Source organism: Eleutherodactylus coqui, chromosome 13 (genome assembly GCF_035609145.1).
Source record: "Eleutherodactylus coqui strain aEleCoq1 chromosome 13, aEleCoq1.hap1, whole genome shotgun sequence".
In the NCBI taxonomy this organism is placed as follows: Eukaryota; Metazoa; Chordata; class Amphibia; order Anura; family Eleutherodactylidae; genus Eleutherodactylus; species Eleutherodactylus coqui.
Genome location: NC_089849.1, coordinates 1,508,289 through 1,522,280, shown reverse-complemented (window position 1 = coordinate 1,522,280; position 13,992 = coordinate 1,508,289). Strand labels below are relative to the sequence as shown.

General features: G+C 57.8%; 1 protein-coding gene across 2 annotated transcripts in view; it reads left to right on the top strand.

Annotated features, from left to right (window-relative positions):
• Positions 1 to 1,198: 1,198 nt before the first annotated feature.
• Positions 1,199 to 13,992, top strand: part of CSE1L (chromosome segregation 1 like) — a 29,794-nt gene continuing 17,000 nt past the window's right edge. Inside the window, exons 1-8 of one of the 2 annotated variants that reach the window (XM_066587640.1) lie at positions 1,199 to 1,303; positions 4,945 to 5,008; positions 5,244 to 5,339; positions 6,274 to 6,416; positions 7,463 to 7,564; positions 7,653 to 7,798; positions 7,867 to 7,957; positions 8,034 to 8,141. In XM_066587640.1, coding sequence (XP_066443737.1) covers positions 5,255 to 5,339; positions 6,274 to 6,416; positions 7,463 to 7,564; positions 7,653 to 7,798; positions 7,867 to 7,957; positions 8,034 to 8,141 — 675 coding nt within the window. In that variant the 5' untranslated portion in view covers positions 1,199 to 1,303; positions 4,945 to 5,008; positions 5,244 to 5,254. Of the gene's footprint in view, positions 1,310 to 4,944; positions 5,009 to 5,243; positions 5,340 to 6,273; positions 6,417 to 7,462; positions 7,565 to 7,652; positions 7,799 to 7,866; positions 7,958 to 8,033; positions 8,142 to 13,992 lie in introns of both variants that reach the window. The other variant, XM_066587641.1, reaches the window with a different exon arrangement.

Below are 13,992 nucleotides of genomic sequence, written 5' to 3'. Positions count from 1 at the left end.
ATAGGACAGGGGACACACGGGGGTCACGTTACATACATTATAGGACAGGGGACACACGGGGGTCACGTGATATACATTATAGGACAGGGGACACACGGGGATCACGTGATATACATTATAGGACAGGGGAAACACGGGGGTCACGTGACATACATTATAGGACAGGGGACACACGGGGATCACGTTACATACATTATAGGACAGGGGACACACAGGGGTCAGGTTACATACATTATAGGACAGGGGACACACGGGGATCACGTTACATACATTATAGGACAGGGGACACACAGGGGTCACGTGATATACATTATAGGACAGGGGACACACGGGGATCACGTGATATACATTATAGGACAGGGGAAACACGGGGGTCACGTGACATACATTATAGGACAGGGGACACACGGGGGTCACGTGACATACATTATAGGACAGGGGACACACAGGGGTCAGGTTACATACATTATAGGACAGGGGACACACGGGGATCACGTTACATACATTATAGGACAGGGGACACACAGGGGTCACGTGATATACATTATAGGACAGGGGACACACGGGGATCACGTGATATACATTATAGGACAGGGGAAACACGGGGGTCACGTGACATACATTATAGGACAGGGGACACACGGGGGTCACGTGATATACATTATAGGACAGGGGACACACGGGGGTCACGTTACATACATTATAGGACAGGGGACACACGGGGGTTAGGTTACATACATAAGGGGACAGAGGACACACGGGGGTCACGTTACATACATTATAGGACAGGGGACACACGGGGGTCACGTGATATACATTATAGGACAGGGGACACACGGGGGTCACGTGACATACATTATAGGACAGGGGACACACGGGGATCACGTGACATACATTATAGGACAGGGGACACACGGGGGTCACGTGACATACATTATAGGACAGGGGACACACGGGGGTCACGTGATATACATTATAGGACAGGGGGACACACGGGGATCACGTGACATGCTACTAGTCCTGGGAGAAAAAAGAAGACGGAGCTCTGACAACTGACGCCAGAGACATGCGCAGTGAGGAAGTTAACTCCGGGACATGCGCAGCGAGTACTTAGGTTTTGTGACATGCGCAGTGAGGACGTGAACTCTGGGACATGCGCAGTGAGGAGATGAACTCTTTGACAGGCGCAGTAAGGACGTATGATCTGGGACATGCGCAGTGAGGATAGCGCGCCATTTTGCCGGGGTTTGAATGTGAGGTGCTGAGGCGGCGGCGCCGGATCCTCGGGAGCGGAGAGCGGCAGGTAACGGTGTGTCTGCGCTTCCGGCACGGTGTACGGGTGGTCCGGGGAGCCCGGCGGCGGTATAATGGTGTAGGGTGTCAGGGAGCCTCCGTGCGGGTCATGTGGTGGAGCAGGACACATGGAGCTCCATAGCGTGCGGCTCCTGCGCCCCGTCAGGTAGCAGCAGCACTCCGTGTGTTACGTCCCCCTCCGCTGCGCCCATCACCCGGCAATGGCTGCGTTAGGTCCATTCTGACATGTTGTCCACGGGGGCCGAGCTGGCGGAAGGCATTGCCCACTGGGGAGGGGGGTTGCTGTGTCGGGGGGGGGGGAGAGGCGCCGTCCACTGGGGAGGGGGGTTGCTGTGCCGGGGGGGAGGCGCCGTCCACTGGGGAGGGGGGTTGCTGTGCCGGGGGGGGGGAGGCGCCGTCCACTGGGGAGGGGGGTTGCTGTGCCGGGGGGGGAGGCGCCGTCCACTGGGGAGGGGGGGTTGCTGTGCCGGGGGGGGGGAGGCGCCGTCCACTGGGGAGGGGGGTTGCTGTGCCGGGGGGGGAGGCGCCGTCCACTGGGGAGGGGGGTTGCTGTGCCGGGGGGGGAGGCGCCGTCCACTGGGGAGGGGGGTTGCTGTGCCGGGGGGGGAGGCGCCGTCCACTGGGGAGGGGGTTGCTGTGCCGGGGGGGAGGCGCCGTCCACTGGGGAGGGGGTTGCTGTGCCGGGGGGGGGGGGGGAGAGGCGCCGTCCACTGGGGAGGGGGGTTGCTGTGCCGGGGGGGAGGCGCCGTCCACTGGGGAGGGGGGTTGCTGTGCCGGGGGGGGAGGCGCCGTCCACTGGGGAGGGGGGTTGCTGTGCCGGGGGGGGAGGCGCCGTCCACTGGGGAGGGGGGTTGCTGTGCCGGGGGGGGGAGGCGCCGTCCACTGGGGAGGGGGGCTGCTGTGCCGGGGGGGGAGGCGCCGTCCACTGGGGAGGGGGTTGCTGTGCCGGGGGGGAGGCGCCGTCCACTGGGGAGGGGGTTGCTGTGCCGGGGGGGGGGGGGGGAGGCGCCGTCCACTGGGGAGGGGGTTGCTGTGCCGGGGGGGGGGGGGGGAGGCGCCGTCCACTGGGGAGGGGGTTGCTGTGCCGGGGGGGGGGGGGGGGAGGCGCCGTCCACTGGGGAGGGGGTTGCTGTGCCGGGGGGGGGGGGGGGGGGGGAGGCGCCGTCCACTGGGGAGGGGGGGGGAGGCGCCGTCCACTGGGGAGGGGGTTGCTGTGCCGGGGGGGAGGGGGGGGGGAGGCGCCGTCCACTGGGGAGGGGGTTGCTGTGCCGGGGGGGAGGGGGGGGGAGGCGCCGTCCACTGGGGAGGGGGTTGCTGTGCCGGGGGGGGGGGGGGGGGAGGCGCCGTCCACTGGGGAGGGGGTTGCTGTGCCGGGGGGGGGGGGGGGGGAGGCGCCGTCCACTGGGGAGGGGGTTGCTGTGCCGGGGAGGGGGTTGCTGTGCCGGGGGGGGGGGGGGGGGAGGCGCCGTCCACTGGGGAGGGGGTTGCTGTGCCGGGGAGGGGGTTGCTGTGCCGGGGGGGGGGGGGGGAGGCGCCGTCCACTGGGGAGGGGGTTGCTGTGCCGGGGGGGGGGGGAGGCGCCGTCCACTGGGGAGGGGGTTGCTGTGCCGGGGGGGGGGGGGGAGGCGCCGTCCACTGGGGAGGGGGTTGCTGTGCCGGGGGGGGGGGGGGGAGGCGCCGTCCACTGGGGAGGGGGTTGCTGTGCCGGGGGGGGGGGGGGGAGGCGCCGTCCACTGGGGAGGGGGTTGCTGTGCCGGGGGGGGGGGGAGGCGCCGTCCACTGGGGAGGGGGTTGCTGTGCCGGGGGGGGGGGGAGGCGCCGTCCACTGGGGAGGGGGTTGCTGTGCCGGGGGGGGGGGGGGAGGCGCCGTCCACTGGGGAGGGGGTTGCTGTGCCGGGGGGGGGGGGAGGCGCCGTCCACTGGGGAGGGGGGTTGCTGTGACGGGGGGGAGGCGCCGTCCACTGGGGAGGGGGGTTGCTGTGCCGGGGGGGGCGGGAGGCGCCGTCCACTGGGGAGGGGGTTGCTGTGCCGGGCGGGAGGCGCCGTCCACTGGGGAGGGGGATGCTGTGCCGGGCGGGAGGCGCCGTCCACTGGGGAGGGGGTTGCTGTGCCGGGGGGGGAGGCGCCGTCCACTGGGGAGGGGGGTTGCTGTGCCGGGGGGGCGGGAGGCGCCGTCCACTGGGGAGGGGGTTGCTGTGCCGGGGGGGCGGGAGGCTCCGTCCACTGGGGAGGGGGTTGCTGTGCCGGGGGGGCGGGAGGCTCCGTCCACTGGGGAGGGGGTTGCTGTGCCGGGGGGGGCGGGAGGCTCCGTCCACTGGGGAGGGGGTTGCTGTGCCGGGGGGGCGGGAGGCTCCGTCCACTGGGGAGGGGGTTGCTGTGCCGGGGGGGCGGGAGGCGCCGTCCACTGGGGAGGGGGTTGCTGTGCCGGGGGGGCGGGAGGCGCCGTCCACTGGGGAGGGGATTGCTGTGCCGGGGGGGCGGGAGGCGCCGTCCACTGGGGAGGGGGTTGCTGTGCCGGGGGGGAGGCGCCGTCCACTGGGGAGGGGGTTGCTGTGCCGGGGGGGAGGCGCCGTCCACTGGGGAGGGGGGTTGCTGTGTCGGGGGGGCGGGAGGCGCCGTCCACTGGGGAGGGGGTTGCTGTGTCGGGGGGGGCGGGAGGCGCCGTCCACTGGGGAGGGGGTTGCTGTGTCGGGGGGGCGGGAGGCGCCGTCCACTGGGGAGGGGGTTGCTGTGCCGGGGGGGCGGGAGGCGCCGTCCGCGGGGGAGGGGGGTCGTCGCCGCGCCGCGGGGGAGGGGGGTCGTCGCCGCGCCGCGGGGGAGGGGGGTCGTCGCCGCGCCGCGGGGGAGGCGCCGTCCGCTGGGGAGGGGGGTCGCCGCGCCGCTGGGGAGGGGGGTCGCCGCGCCGCTGGGGAGGGGGGGCGCCGTCCGCTGGGGAGGGGGGTCGCCGCGCCGCGGGGGAGGCGCCGTCCGCTGGGGAGGGGGGTCGTCGCGCCGCTGGGGAGGGGGGGGGGGGTCGTCGCGCCGCTTGGGAGGGGGGGGGGGGGTCGTCGCGCCGCTTGGGAGGGGGGGGGGGGGGGTCGTCGCGCCGCTGGGGAGGGGGGGGGGGGGTCGCGCCGGCCACTGGGGAGGGGGGTCGCGCCGGCCACTGGGGAGGGGGGTCGCGCCGCCGGGGAGGCGTCGTCGCGCCGCAGGGGAGGCGCCGTCCACTGGGGAGGGGGGTTGTCGCGCCGCGGGGGAGGCGCCGTCCACTGGGGAGGGGGGTTGTCGCGCCGCGGGGGAGGCGCCGTCCACTGGGGAGGGGGGGTGGTCTCTAGCTGATAGGGGTCTGCAGCTCGGCAACGCCGGTCCCTCCGGGGCGATGATGGCGGTATGAGCCGTGTTGGCTCTTGGTAGTGGCGCCATCGGTGTCCCGTCCGCCGTGGCGGTCTGAGGTGTCCGTGTTACTAGAGTGGCTCCACGAGGGGTTAATGTGTCTGGCAGTCAGGGCGGCTCTGCTGGCTTCTGTGAGTGCGGCTGCGCAGTCTGCCGGTGCGGAGCTGCTGGATTATCAGATGGTTACCGCGGTGATGCCGCCCTCCGTCAGTGTTAGTGATGGCGTCCGCGTCTGACCGCAGGTTCTGTTTCTTGCAGGTGTCGGTTTTACTACTGAGATTCGCACAGAACACGGACAGCGAGCGACCGCCAGGAGGCACAGGTATCTCTTCCTGGAATGTCCTAGCCCCGCCCCCTCTCCCAGGCTCCGCCTCTGTGGCCTTGGGGTGGTTGACGTGGTCCACAGATTAGAGCTGCTGTTGTTGGGGATCGGTGTTCCAGCCGATCCATGAAGAAGAAGCTGTGCTAATTGCTGGACATCGGAGGGCGGCGCCGCGGTCCGTCTGGCGGTGTCTGTAGCGCTCGCCGGCTGATGGCGCCCTCTGTTGGTATTGTAGGTGCTGTAACCATGGAGCTGAGCGACGCCAACCTGCAGGCGCTAACAGAATACCTGAGGAAGACGCTGGACCCTGACCCCGCCGTGCGCCGACCAGGTACCAGCTCTACCCGGGAGCACAGGTCATGTGACCACACCACCAGGGAGCGCTGCTCCTTCCGCCTCTCCAGGGGCGGCTACTTCCTCTGGGGATCTAATCATGTCTGTCCAGTTTTGCTTTATTTATGATGGCTGTCGTGCGAGTGGCAGCGCGGGGGCCGGCCCGTGTTGCGGGGGCCGGCCCGTGTTGCGGGGGCCGGCCCGTGTTGCGGGGGCCGGCCCGTGTTGCGGGGGCGAGTGGCAGCGCGGGGGCCGGCCCGTGTTGCGGGGGCCGGCCCGTGTTGCGGGGGCCGGCCCGTGTTGCGGGGGCGAGTGGCAGCGCGGGGTCCGGCCCGTGTTGCGGGGGCCGGCCCGTGTTGCGGGGGCCGGCCCGTGTTGCGGGGGCGAGTGGCAGCGCGGGGTCCGGCCCGTGTTGCGGGGGCGAGTGGCAGCGCGGGGTCCGGCCCGTGTTGCGGGGGCGAGTGGCAGCGCGGGGTCCGGCCCGTGTTGCGGGGGCGAGTGGCAGCGCGGGGTCCGGCCCGTGTTGCGGGGGCGAGTGGCAGCGCGGGGTCCGGCCCGTGTTGCGGGGGCGAGTGGCAGCGCGGGGTCCGGCCCGTGTTGCGGGGGCGAGTGGCAGCGCGGGGTCCGGCCCGTGTTGCGGGGGCGAGTGGCAGCGCGGGGTCCGGCCCGTGTTGCGGGGGCGAGTGGCAGCGCGGGGTCCGGCCCGTGTGGCGGGGGCGAGTGGCAGCGCGGGGTCCGGCCCGTGTGGCGGGGGGCGAGTGGCAGCGCGGGGTCCGGCCCGTGTGGCGGGGGCGAGTGGCAGCGCGGGGTCCGGCCCGTGTGGCGGGGGCGAGTGGCAGCGCGGGGTCCGGCCCGTGTGGCGGGGGCGAGTGGCAGCGCGGGGGCCGGCCGCACCTGACATGGCTGCTTTCACTTTCTTTTCCTGCGTTTAGCTGAGAAATACCTGGAATCTGTAGAAGCGAACCCCAACTACCCGCTGCTGCTGCTCACCCTGCTGGAGCGGGCGCAGGACAACGTCATCAAAGTGTGCGCCTCCGTCACCTTCAAGAACTACATCAAAAGAAACTGGAGAGTCGTAAGTAACATCTTCCTCCCATTGTTATGGAGCGCCCCCTGTCATCACATCTGTTACGGGTAACCTCACAGAATCCTAGAACTGTAGAGTCGGAAGGGCCATCGGGGCCATCGGGGCCTCAGGGGCCATCGGGGCCTCAGGGGCCATCGGGGCCTCAGGGGCCATCGGGGCCTCCGGGGTCATTTTGTCCAACCCCCTGCTCAGTGCAGGATTCACTAAATCATCCCAGACAGATGTCTCTCCAGCCTCTGTTTGAACCCTCCCATTGAAGGAGAACTCCCCACCTCCCATGGCAACCTGTTCCACTCATTGATCCCCCTCACTGTCTAATATCTAATCTGTGTCTCCTCCCTTTCAGTTTCATCCCATTGCTTCTAGTCTTTCCTTGTACAGATGAGAATAGGGCTGATCCCTCTGCACTGTGACAGCCCTTCAGATATTTGTAGACAGCTATTAAGTCTCCTCTCAGCCTTCTCTTCTGCTAAACATTCCCAGATCCTTTACCCGTTCCTCACAGGACATGATTTGCAGACCGCTCACCATCTTGGTAACTCTTTTCTGAACTTGCTCCAGTTTGTCTGTCTTGTATAAAGTGGGGTGCCCAGAGCTGGACCCAGTATTCCAGATGAGGTCTGACTAAGGAGGAGTAGAGGGGGATAATGACCTCACATGATCTAGACTCTATGCTTCTCTTAATACATCCCAGAATTGTGTTTGCCTTTTTGGCTGCTGCATCACATTGTTGACTCATGTTCAGTCTATGATCTATTAGTAGACCCAAGTCTTTTTCACATGTGCTGCTGCTTAGCCCAATTCCTCCCATTCTGTATGCGCTTTCTTCATTGTACTTGCCCAGATGTAGGACTTTGCATTTCTCCTTGTTAAATACCATTCTGTTAGTCACCGCCCACTGTGCAAGCTTTTCTAGATCTTTTAGAATCCTCTCTCCCCCTGAGCACAGGAACCTTTAATGACTGGACAGGGTGGAGGCTGGCACTGGAAGGGGTGGGATTTGCTGGCTATCACTATGTTTTTTTTCTGTTCAGATTGAAGACGAGCCGAACAAGATCTGTGAAGCGGACCGTCTGGCCATAAAAGCCAATATCGTGAACCTGATGTTAAGCAGCCCCGAGCAGATCCAGAAGCAGGTGTGTTGGCCGGGCCCTTCCCTGTGTTGGCCGGGCCCCCCTACGTGCCGCAGCATCTTCTCACCCCTGTGCTTCCCTCTCCTTCTAGCTGAGTGACGCCATAAGTATCATCGGGCGAGAAGACTTCCCTCAGAAATGGCCTGACCTGCTGACTGAGATGGTGAACCGCTTCCAGAGTGGAGATTTCCATGTCATTAATGGTGTCCTGCACACGGCTCACTCGCTGTTCAAGAGGTACGCAGATGAGCCACCAGGACTACGGCCAGGTAGTGACCGCTACTGATCTCTTCTCCTTGTAACAGGTACCGCCATGAATTCAAGTCCAGCGAGTTGTGGACGGAGATTAAACTGGTGCTGGACACCTTCGCTTTACCTCTCACCAACCTCTTCCAGGTAGGTCGTCCGTTGGTCGGCTCTGGACCCCTCGTTGGAGGTGTGATGACCCTTCACTGTCTTCCTTCTCTTGCAGGCCACCATCGCTCTGTGTAACACTCATGCCAACGACGTCGGGGCGCTGAAGGTCCTCTTCTCCTCCCTCATCCTCATTGCCAAGTTGTTTTACAGCCTAAATTTTCAGGTATGGCGATAGGATTAGTGGGGTGGGGGTGGGGGGCGCCCTCTATTGGCAGCGGGACTCGGTGACCGCATGGAGTTTGGAAGTGAGACCCGCGGTCAGGCAAAGATGGGCCCCTAAGTGCCTGTAGATGTCTTGATCTTGTTTTGCTTTTAGTCTTCGAAGGGTCACAAAGCCCCCTGGAAAAAGTTGTCACCTGCTTGATGGGGGAGTAGAAGGGTCAAGTCTTGAGCATGTTGGAATCCCTTCTGCAGTCAGTATTGCTGCCGCTCCTGATGGTGACCGGCGCTGGGAAATTACTAGCGCGCCTGAAGGTCCTGCCAATATGGAGTTGAGCCACAGCCAGGGGGCCACACTCCTCTTTGCTGAAGGCCACATCAGCAGGATTGCCTGTCTGTAAGGGATCGTTCACAATGGGCATGATATAATCAGCGATATAACATGTAATATTGTAACACTCAAGAAAGACGTCCAGAACCTCTTATATCACCATCACAGCGTCCTCAGGAGACAGTTCTATAGTCTCACTGCTCTTACAGTAAAGAACCCCTTCTATGTTGTAGAAACCTTCTAACCTCTAGACACAGAGAGCGCCTCCTTAGTTCTGGGTATAATAGATGATGGGAGAGAGCTCTGTACTGACCCTGATATATCTATATATAGTTATTAGAGCGCCCCCTTGTTACAGTCCTGGGTATAATAGATGATGGGAGAGATCTCTTTACTGACCCCCTGATATATTATACATAGTTATTAGAGCGCCCCCTTGTTACAGTCCTGGGTATAATAGATGGTGGGAGAGATCTCTGTACTGACCCCTGATATATCTATACATGGTTATTAGAGCACCCCCTTGTTACAGTCCTGGGTATAACAGATGATGGGAGAGATCTCTGTACTGTCCCCTGATATATCTATACATAGTTATTAGAGCGCCCCCTTGTTACAGTCCTGGGTATAATAGATGATGGGAGAGATCTCTGTACTGACCCCTGATATATTATACATAGTTATTAGAGCGCCCCCTTATTACAGTCCTGGGTATAATAGATGATGGGAGAGATCTCTGTACTGACCCCTGATATATTATACATAGTTATTAGAGCGCCCCCTTATTACAGTCCTGGGTATAATAGATGATGGGAGAGATCTCTGTACTGACCCCTGATATATTATACATAGTTATTAGAGCGCCCCCTTGTTACAGTCCTGGGTATAATAGATGGTGAGAGAGATCTCTTAGAAACCCCTCAAACATTTCACCCACAATAGAAGTCAGACTTACCTGCCTGTAGTTACCAGGGTCACTTTATGACCCCACTTTGAATATTGGCACCACATTGGCGCTGTGCCAATCCAGTGGAACAGACCCCAGCACTATAGAGTCCTTAACCTGTTAAGGACCAGACGCTGTAAATTTACGGCACCTGGTCCCAGGCTTAAAGCCCAGCTGTATGTAAAAGTGTATTGGGGATTTAAACCTCGGACGTGCGCATGCTTTTCTGTGCGACAGTGCCCGAGCTGTCAAGACTAGCTTAGAGACGCTATAGCCACGGGAACGATGGGGACCAATCCATGTGATCGCCATGAGCATTGTTTAATATGTGCCGGGCAGCTTCTCTCTGCTCCTCTCCTCAGACTGTTAGAGCTGCCTGTGGAGCAGTGATCCAGAACTACATCACAAATACAAAGGGTTAGTGCAGCGTGAGGGATTTATACGCCGTGTCTTATATGTATGTCTGGTTTAGCGTGTTGGGGCGTCACATTATGCATCTAGGGTCAGTGGACATACATTGCAGACCTACTTTAGGGCACCTCATTACTGTATATATTTTTCACTTGGTGTGCTGCATATTCCATACGTTACGTCACACTAAACAGCCGTGTCGGAGGGACAATAGTAGTTCTAGAGTTTGGAGGAGGCGTATGAAATGCTCTGACTGAGAGACCCAGACGGACGCATTTTCAGCTATCGCTTTCCTCGTGAGTGACTGTTTCAGATAACTCTTGCATCGCCGCCAGTAGAGACGTACAAAGGGAATTAGCAGGGCCCAGCAGCGCTGCAGCGCAGGAAATACCGGTTCCTCCCATTGAAGTCGCCAGCCTCGTGTGGACACCCACATCATTTACCCCCACAATACTGACTTCACTGCCACCCCAGGAATGAACACCAATGCCACAAATTTCTCCTTCATTGATTACACATTTTATAAGTGAACCCCTGACAGACACAGTCCACAGAACAAATCTGTATGCTGGACAGCACATCGCTCAGCATCCCTCTTCTACACACCAAAAACTGGAAGCCCACAACCCGGTACAAGTTTAAAAAGTTCTTGGGGCTCACGCTAAATATGCGGATTGTCAAGAAGCCCATGATTAAATCATACTGGGCATTTAGTGCCACGCGTGTTACCCCTGTATTAGCTGCAGCAATGCTCAGACACCGCTGCGAAGTAATGTTACAATTTCTTCACTTTAATGATAATCTACAATCCCTTCTCAGAACAGATCCAAACTTTGATTGTTCTGGGAAGGGCTTGTAGATGCCGATGACGTCATATTTCTCTACCTGAGTTCGGAGCTCCAATTATCCTTGTTTGTTTCCCATGCTCTGGGCATTTGTGTAGAAACATGTTAGTTTGTGATCGGGGTCTCTTGTTCCTCTACAGCAAAAGACCCCGATCACAAACTAAAATGTTTATACACAAATGCCCAGAGCTGGGAAACAAACAAGGGGAACTGGAGCTCCGAACACAGGAAGAGAAATATGATGTCATCGGCATCACGGAAACTTGGTGGGATGATACACATGATTGGATACGAGGCTTGGAGGATACAATGTACTTATAAGAAACAGACCCAATAAAAGCGGGGGAGGTGTTGTGTTGTATGGTAGGAAAGCATTCATCTCCACAGAGATTCAAGCTTCAGAGCTGGGAGTTCTGTAGGAACTGGGTAAGAATACAAGGAGAGAACAACAGAAAGGACACCATTGTAGGCATTTACTATAGGCCGCCTGGACAAGCAGAAGGTATGGAGGAACTCCTTCTACATCAGATGGCCAAGCTCTCAAAGAAGCCCAACATAGTGATCATGGGAGATTTTACCCAGCCAGACATTTGTTGGGAATCTCTCAGGTAAAAGTAACGGATCCAACAGATTCTTATCGGCTCTTGTGACAACTTTATCTTCCAGAAGGCAGAAGAGAAAACAAGGGGATCTGCTATCTTGGACCTAATTCTGACCAACAGGGAGGGAATGGTTGGGGAAGTAAGGGTGGCTGGGACCTTAGGAGGCAGTGATCATGATATCCTTGGATGTTGGATAACAAGGGGAGGAAGACCTGAGAAGACTCAGACCTCAAGGGTGGATTTTAAAAAGATTTTACTGAACTCAGAAAGAGGATAGTAATCAGAGGGTGGGACCCCTAAAACGTAACCGTTATTGATTTATTTAATGATTAAAAGGTCCTATATTGGGACCAACATGAAAAGACCACAAACAAATATACTTCTCCAATTTGGGCTACAAGCCAGTATTGAAGAAATGTCCAGAAATCCACAATGGAGCCGCCCAGGGCAGAGCGGTCCTGTGTATGTGGATTAGTATCAGAGTGATACACGTGTGTCAGTTTAAGTCCCTATAGAGCGACCGGACCAATACCCATCAGTGATGGTTCTCTATGATGCTGCCACACACAGTCCTGATATTCGGGTAAAGTTGTGTATACTCTTAGCACCACGGCTGTTGTACACGCTGCTCTGTTCTTTGAATGTATAGTTGTATATAACAAGTTCTACGCGTTTCGTCACGTATGACTCATCAGGAACCAAAATTGGTTTCAGAAACAGAACTGGTCATGAGAAATGGCTCAATATAGCCTGAGATGCCCCCACGGGGCGAATCTCTACTGCTCTGTACTATGGCTAGATATCTAGGTATAGGTGGGGTTAGTCCCTGAAAGTTGCCCCAGGTGCTAAAGTAGCTACCAACCTAACCTGTAGCTAGCTATCTACGTTTAGATGAGGTTAGCTGAAGTGGCTATCTATGATGCATGTGGGGCATCAAAAGACTGCTTGCCCTAATAACCCCAAAAGCCCAAGGCCCAAAATAACTAAGCAGCAACAGCACAGAGTCTCCTGCCCAGATGGTAGCAGTCTTTTGATGGAAGAAAAGTCACAGATGCTATTGGATGCTTGGAAGATGAAAATGGTGAATTGGTTAAGAATGATGTTGAGAAGGACGAACTTTTAAATTCCAATTTTGTATCTGTTTTCTCTCAGAAAGTAGATGTAACATCAGCTGATCTTCACTGTGCTATTGGGGGAATAAAAGAATGCAGACTATCTATAAGCAGGGAGATGGTGAGGGAACATTTGCTGCTTCCTTTAGTATCCTAGGATGTAATACATCTGGACCTTGAGGCTTGAATTCATTTGTTAGTGGAGGTAACTGCTAAACCACTCACCATAATCTGTGAACAATCCAGGAGAACAGGAGAAGTCCCAGAAGATTGGAAAAAGGCAAATGTTGTCCCTATCTTCAAAAAAGGGAAGAAGGCGGATCCAGGAAACTACAGGCCTGTGAGCCTGACTTCTATACCGGGGAAGATCTTTGAACAGATTATTAAACAGCATGTATGCCAGTACTTGGATGAGAATGGAGTAATTAACCAGAGCCAGCATGGGTTTGTAACAAACAAGTCATGCCAGACTAATCTAATGTCCTTCTATGACAAAATCACTGACTGGGCTGATCAGCGAAATGCGGTGGATATAGTATATCTGGGATTTAGTAAAGCATTTGACAAAGTATCTCATACCATACTTATTGATGAAATGACCAAATATGGGATTGACAAGGCAACTGTTAGGTGGATTCACAACTGGCTGAGTGATCGTACTCAGAGAGGGGTCATAAATGGCTGCACATCCAAGTGGGAGAATGTATCAAGTGGGACCACAAGGCTCTGTCCTAGGCCCAGTGTTGGTCAACATTGTTATAAATGATCTGGAGGAGGGAATTGTGGGAAACTGATCAAATTTGCAGACAACACAAAGCTAGGAGGGATAGCTAACACTAGGGGAGAGAGAGAGAGTATTCAAAAAGATCTAGAAAAGCTTGAACAGTGGTCGGCGACTAACAGAATGGTATTTAACAAGGAGAAATGCAAAGTCCTACATCTGGGCAAGAAAAATGAAGAAAGCGCATATAGAATAGGAGGAATTGGGCTAAGCAGCAGCACATGTGAAAAAGACTTGGGTATACCAATAGATCATAGACTGAACATGAGTCAGCAATGTGATGCAGCAGCCAAAAAGGCAAACACAATTCTGGGATGTATTAAGAGAAGCACAGAGTCTAGATCACGTGAGGTCATTATCCCCCTCTACTCTTCCTTAGTCAGACCTCATCTGGAATACTGGGTCCAGTTCTGGGCGCCCCACTTTATACAAGACATAGACAAACTGGAGCAAGTTCAGAGAAGAGTTACCAAGATGGTGAGCGGTCTGCAAATCATGTCCTATGAGGAACGGTTAAAGGATCTGGGAATGTTTAGCAGAAGAGAAGGCTGAGAGGAGACTTAATAGCGGTCTACAAATATCTGAAGGGCTGTCGCAGTGCAGAGGGATCAGCCCTATTCTCATCTGCACAAGGAAAGACTAGAAGCAATGGGATGAAACTGAAAGGGAGGAGACACAGATTAGATATTAGACAGTGAGGGGATCAATGAGTGGAACAGGTTGCCACAGGAGGTGGGGAGTTCTCCTTCCATGGAAGTCTTCAGAGGTGGACAGACATCTGTCTGGGATGATTTAGTGAATCCTGCACTGAGCAGAGGGTCGGACCT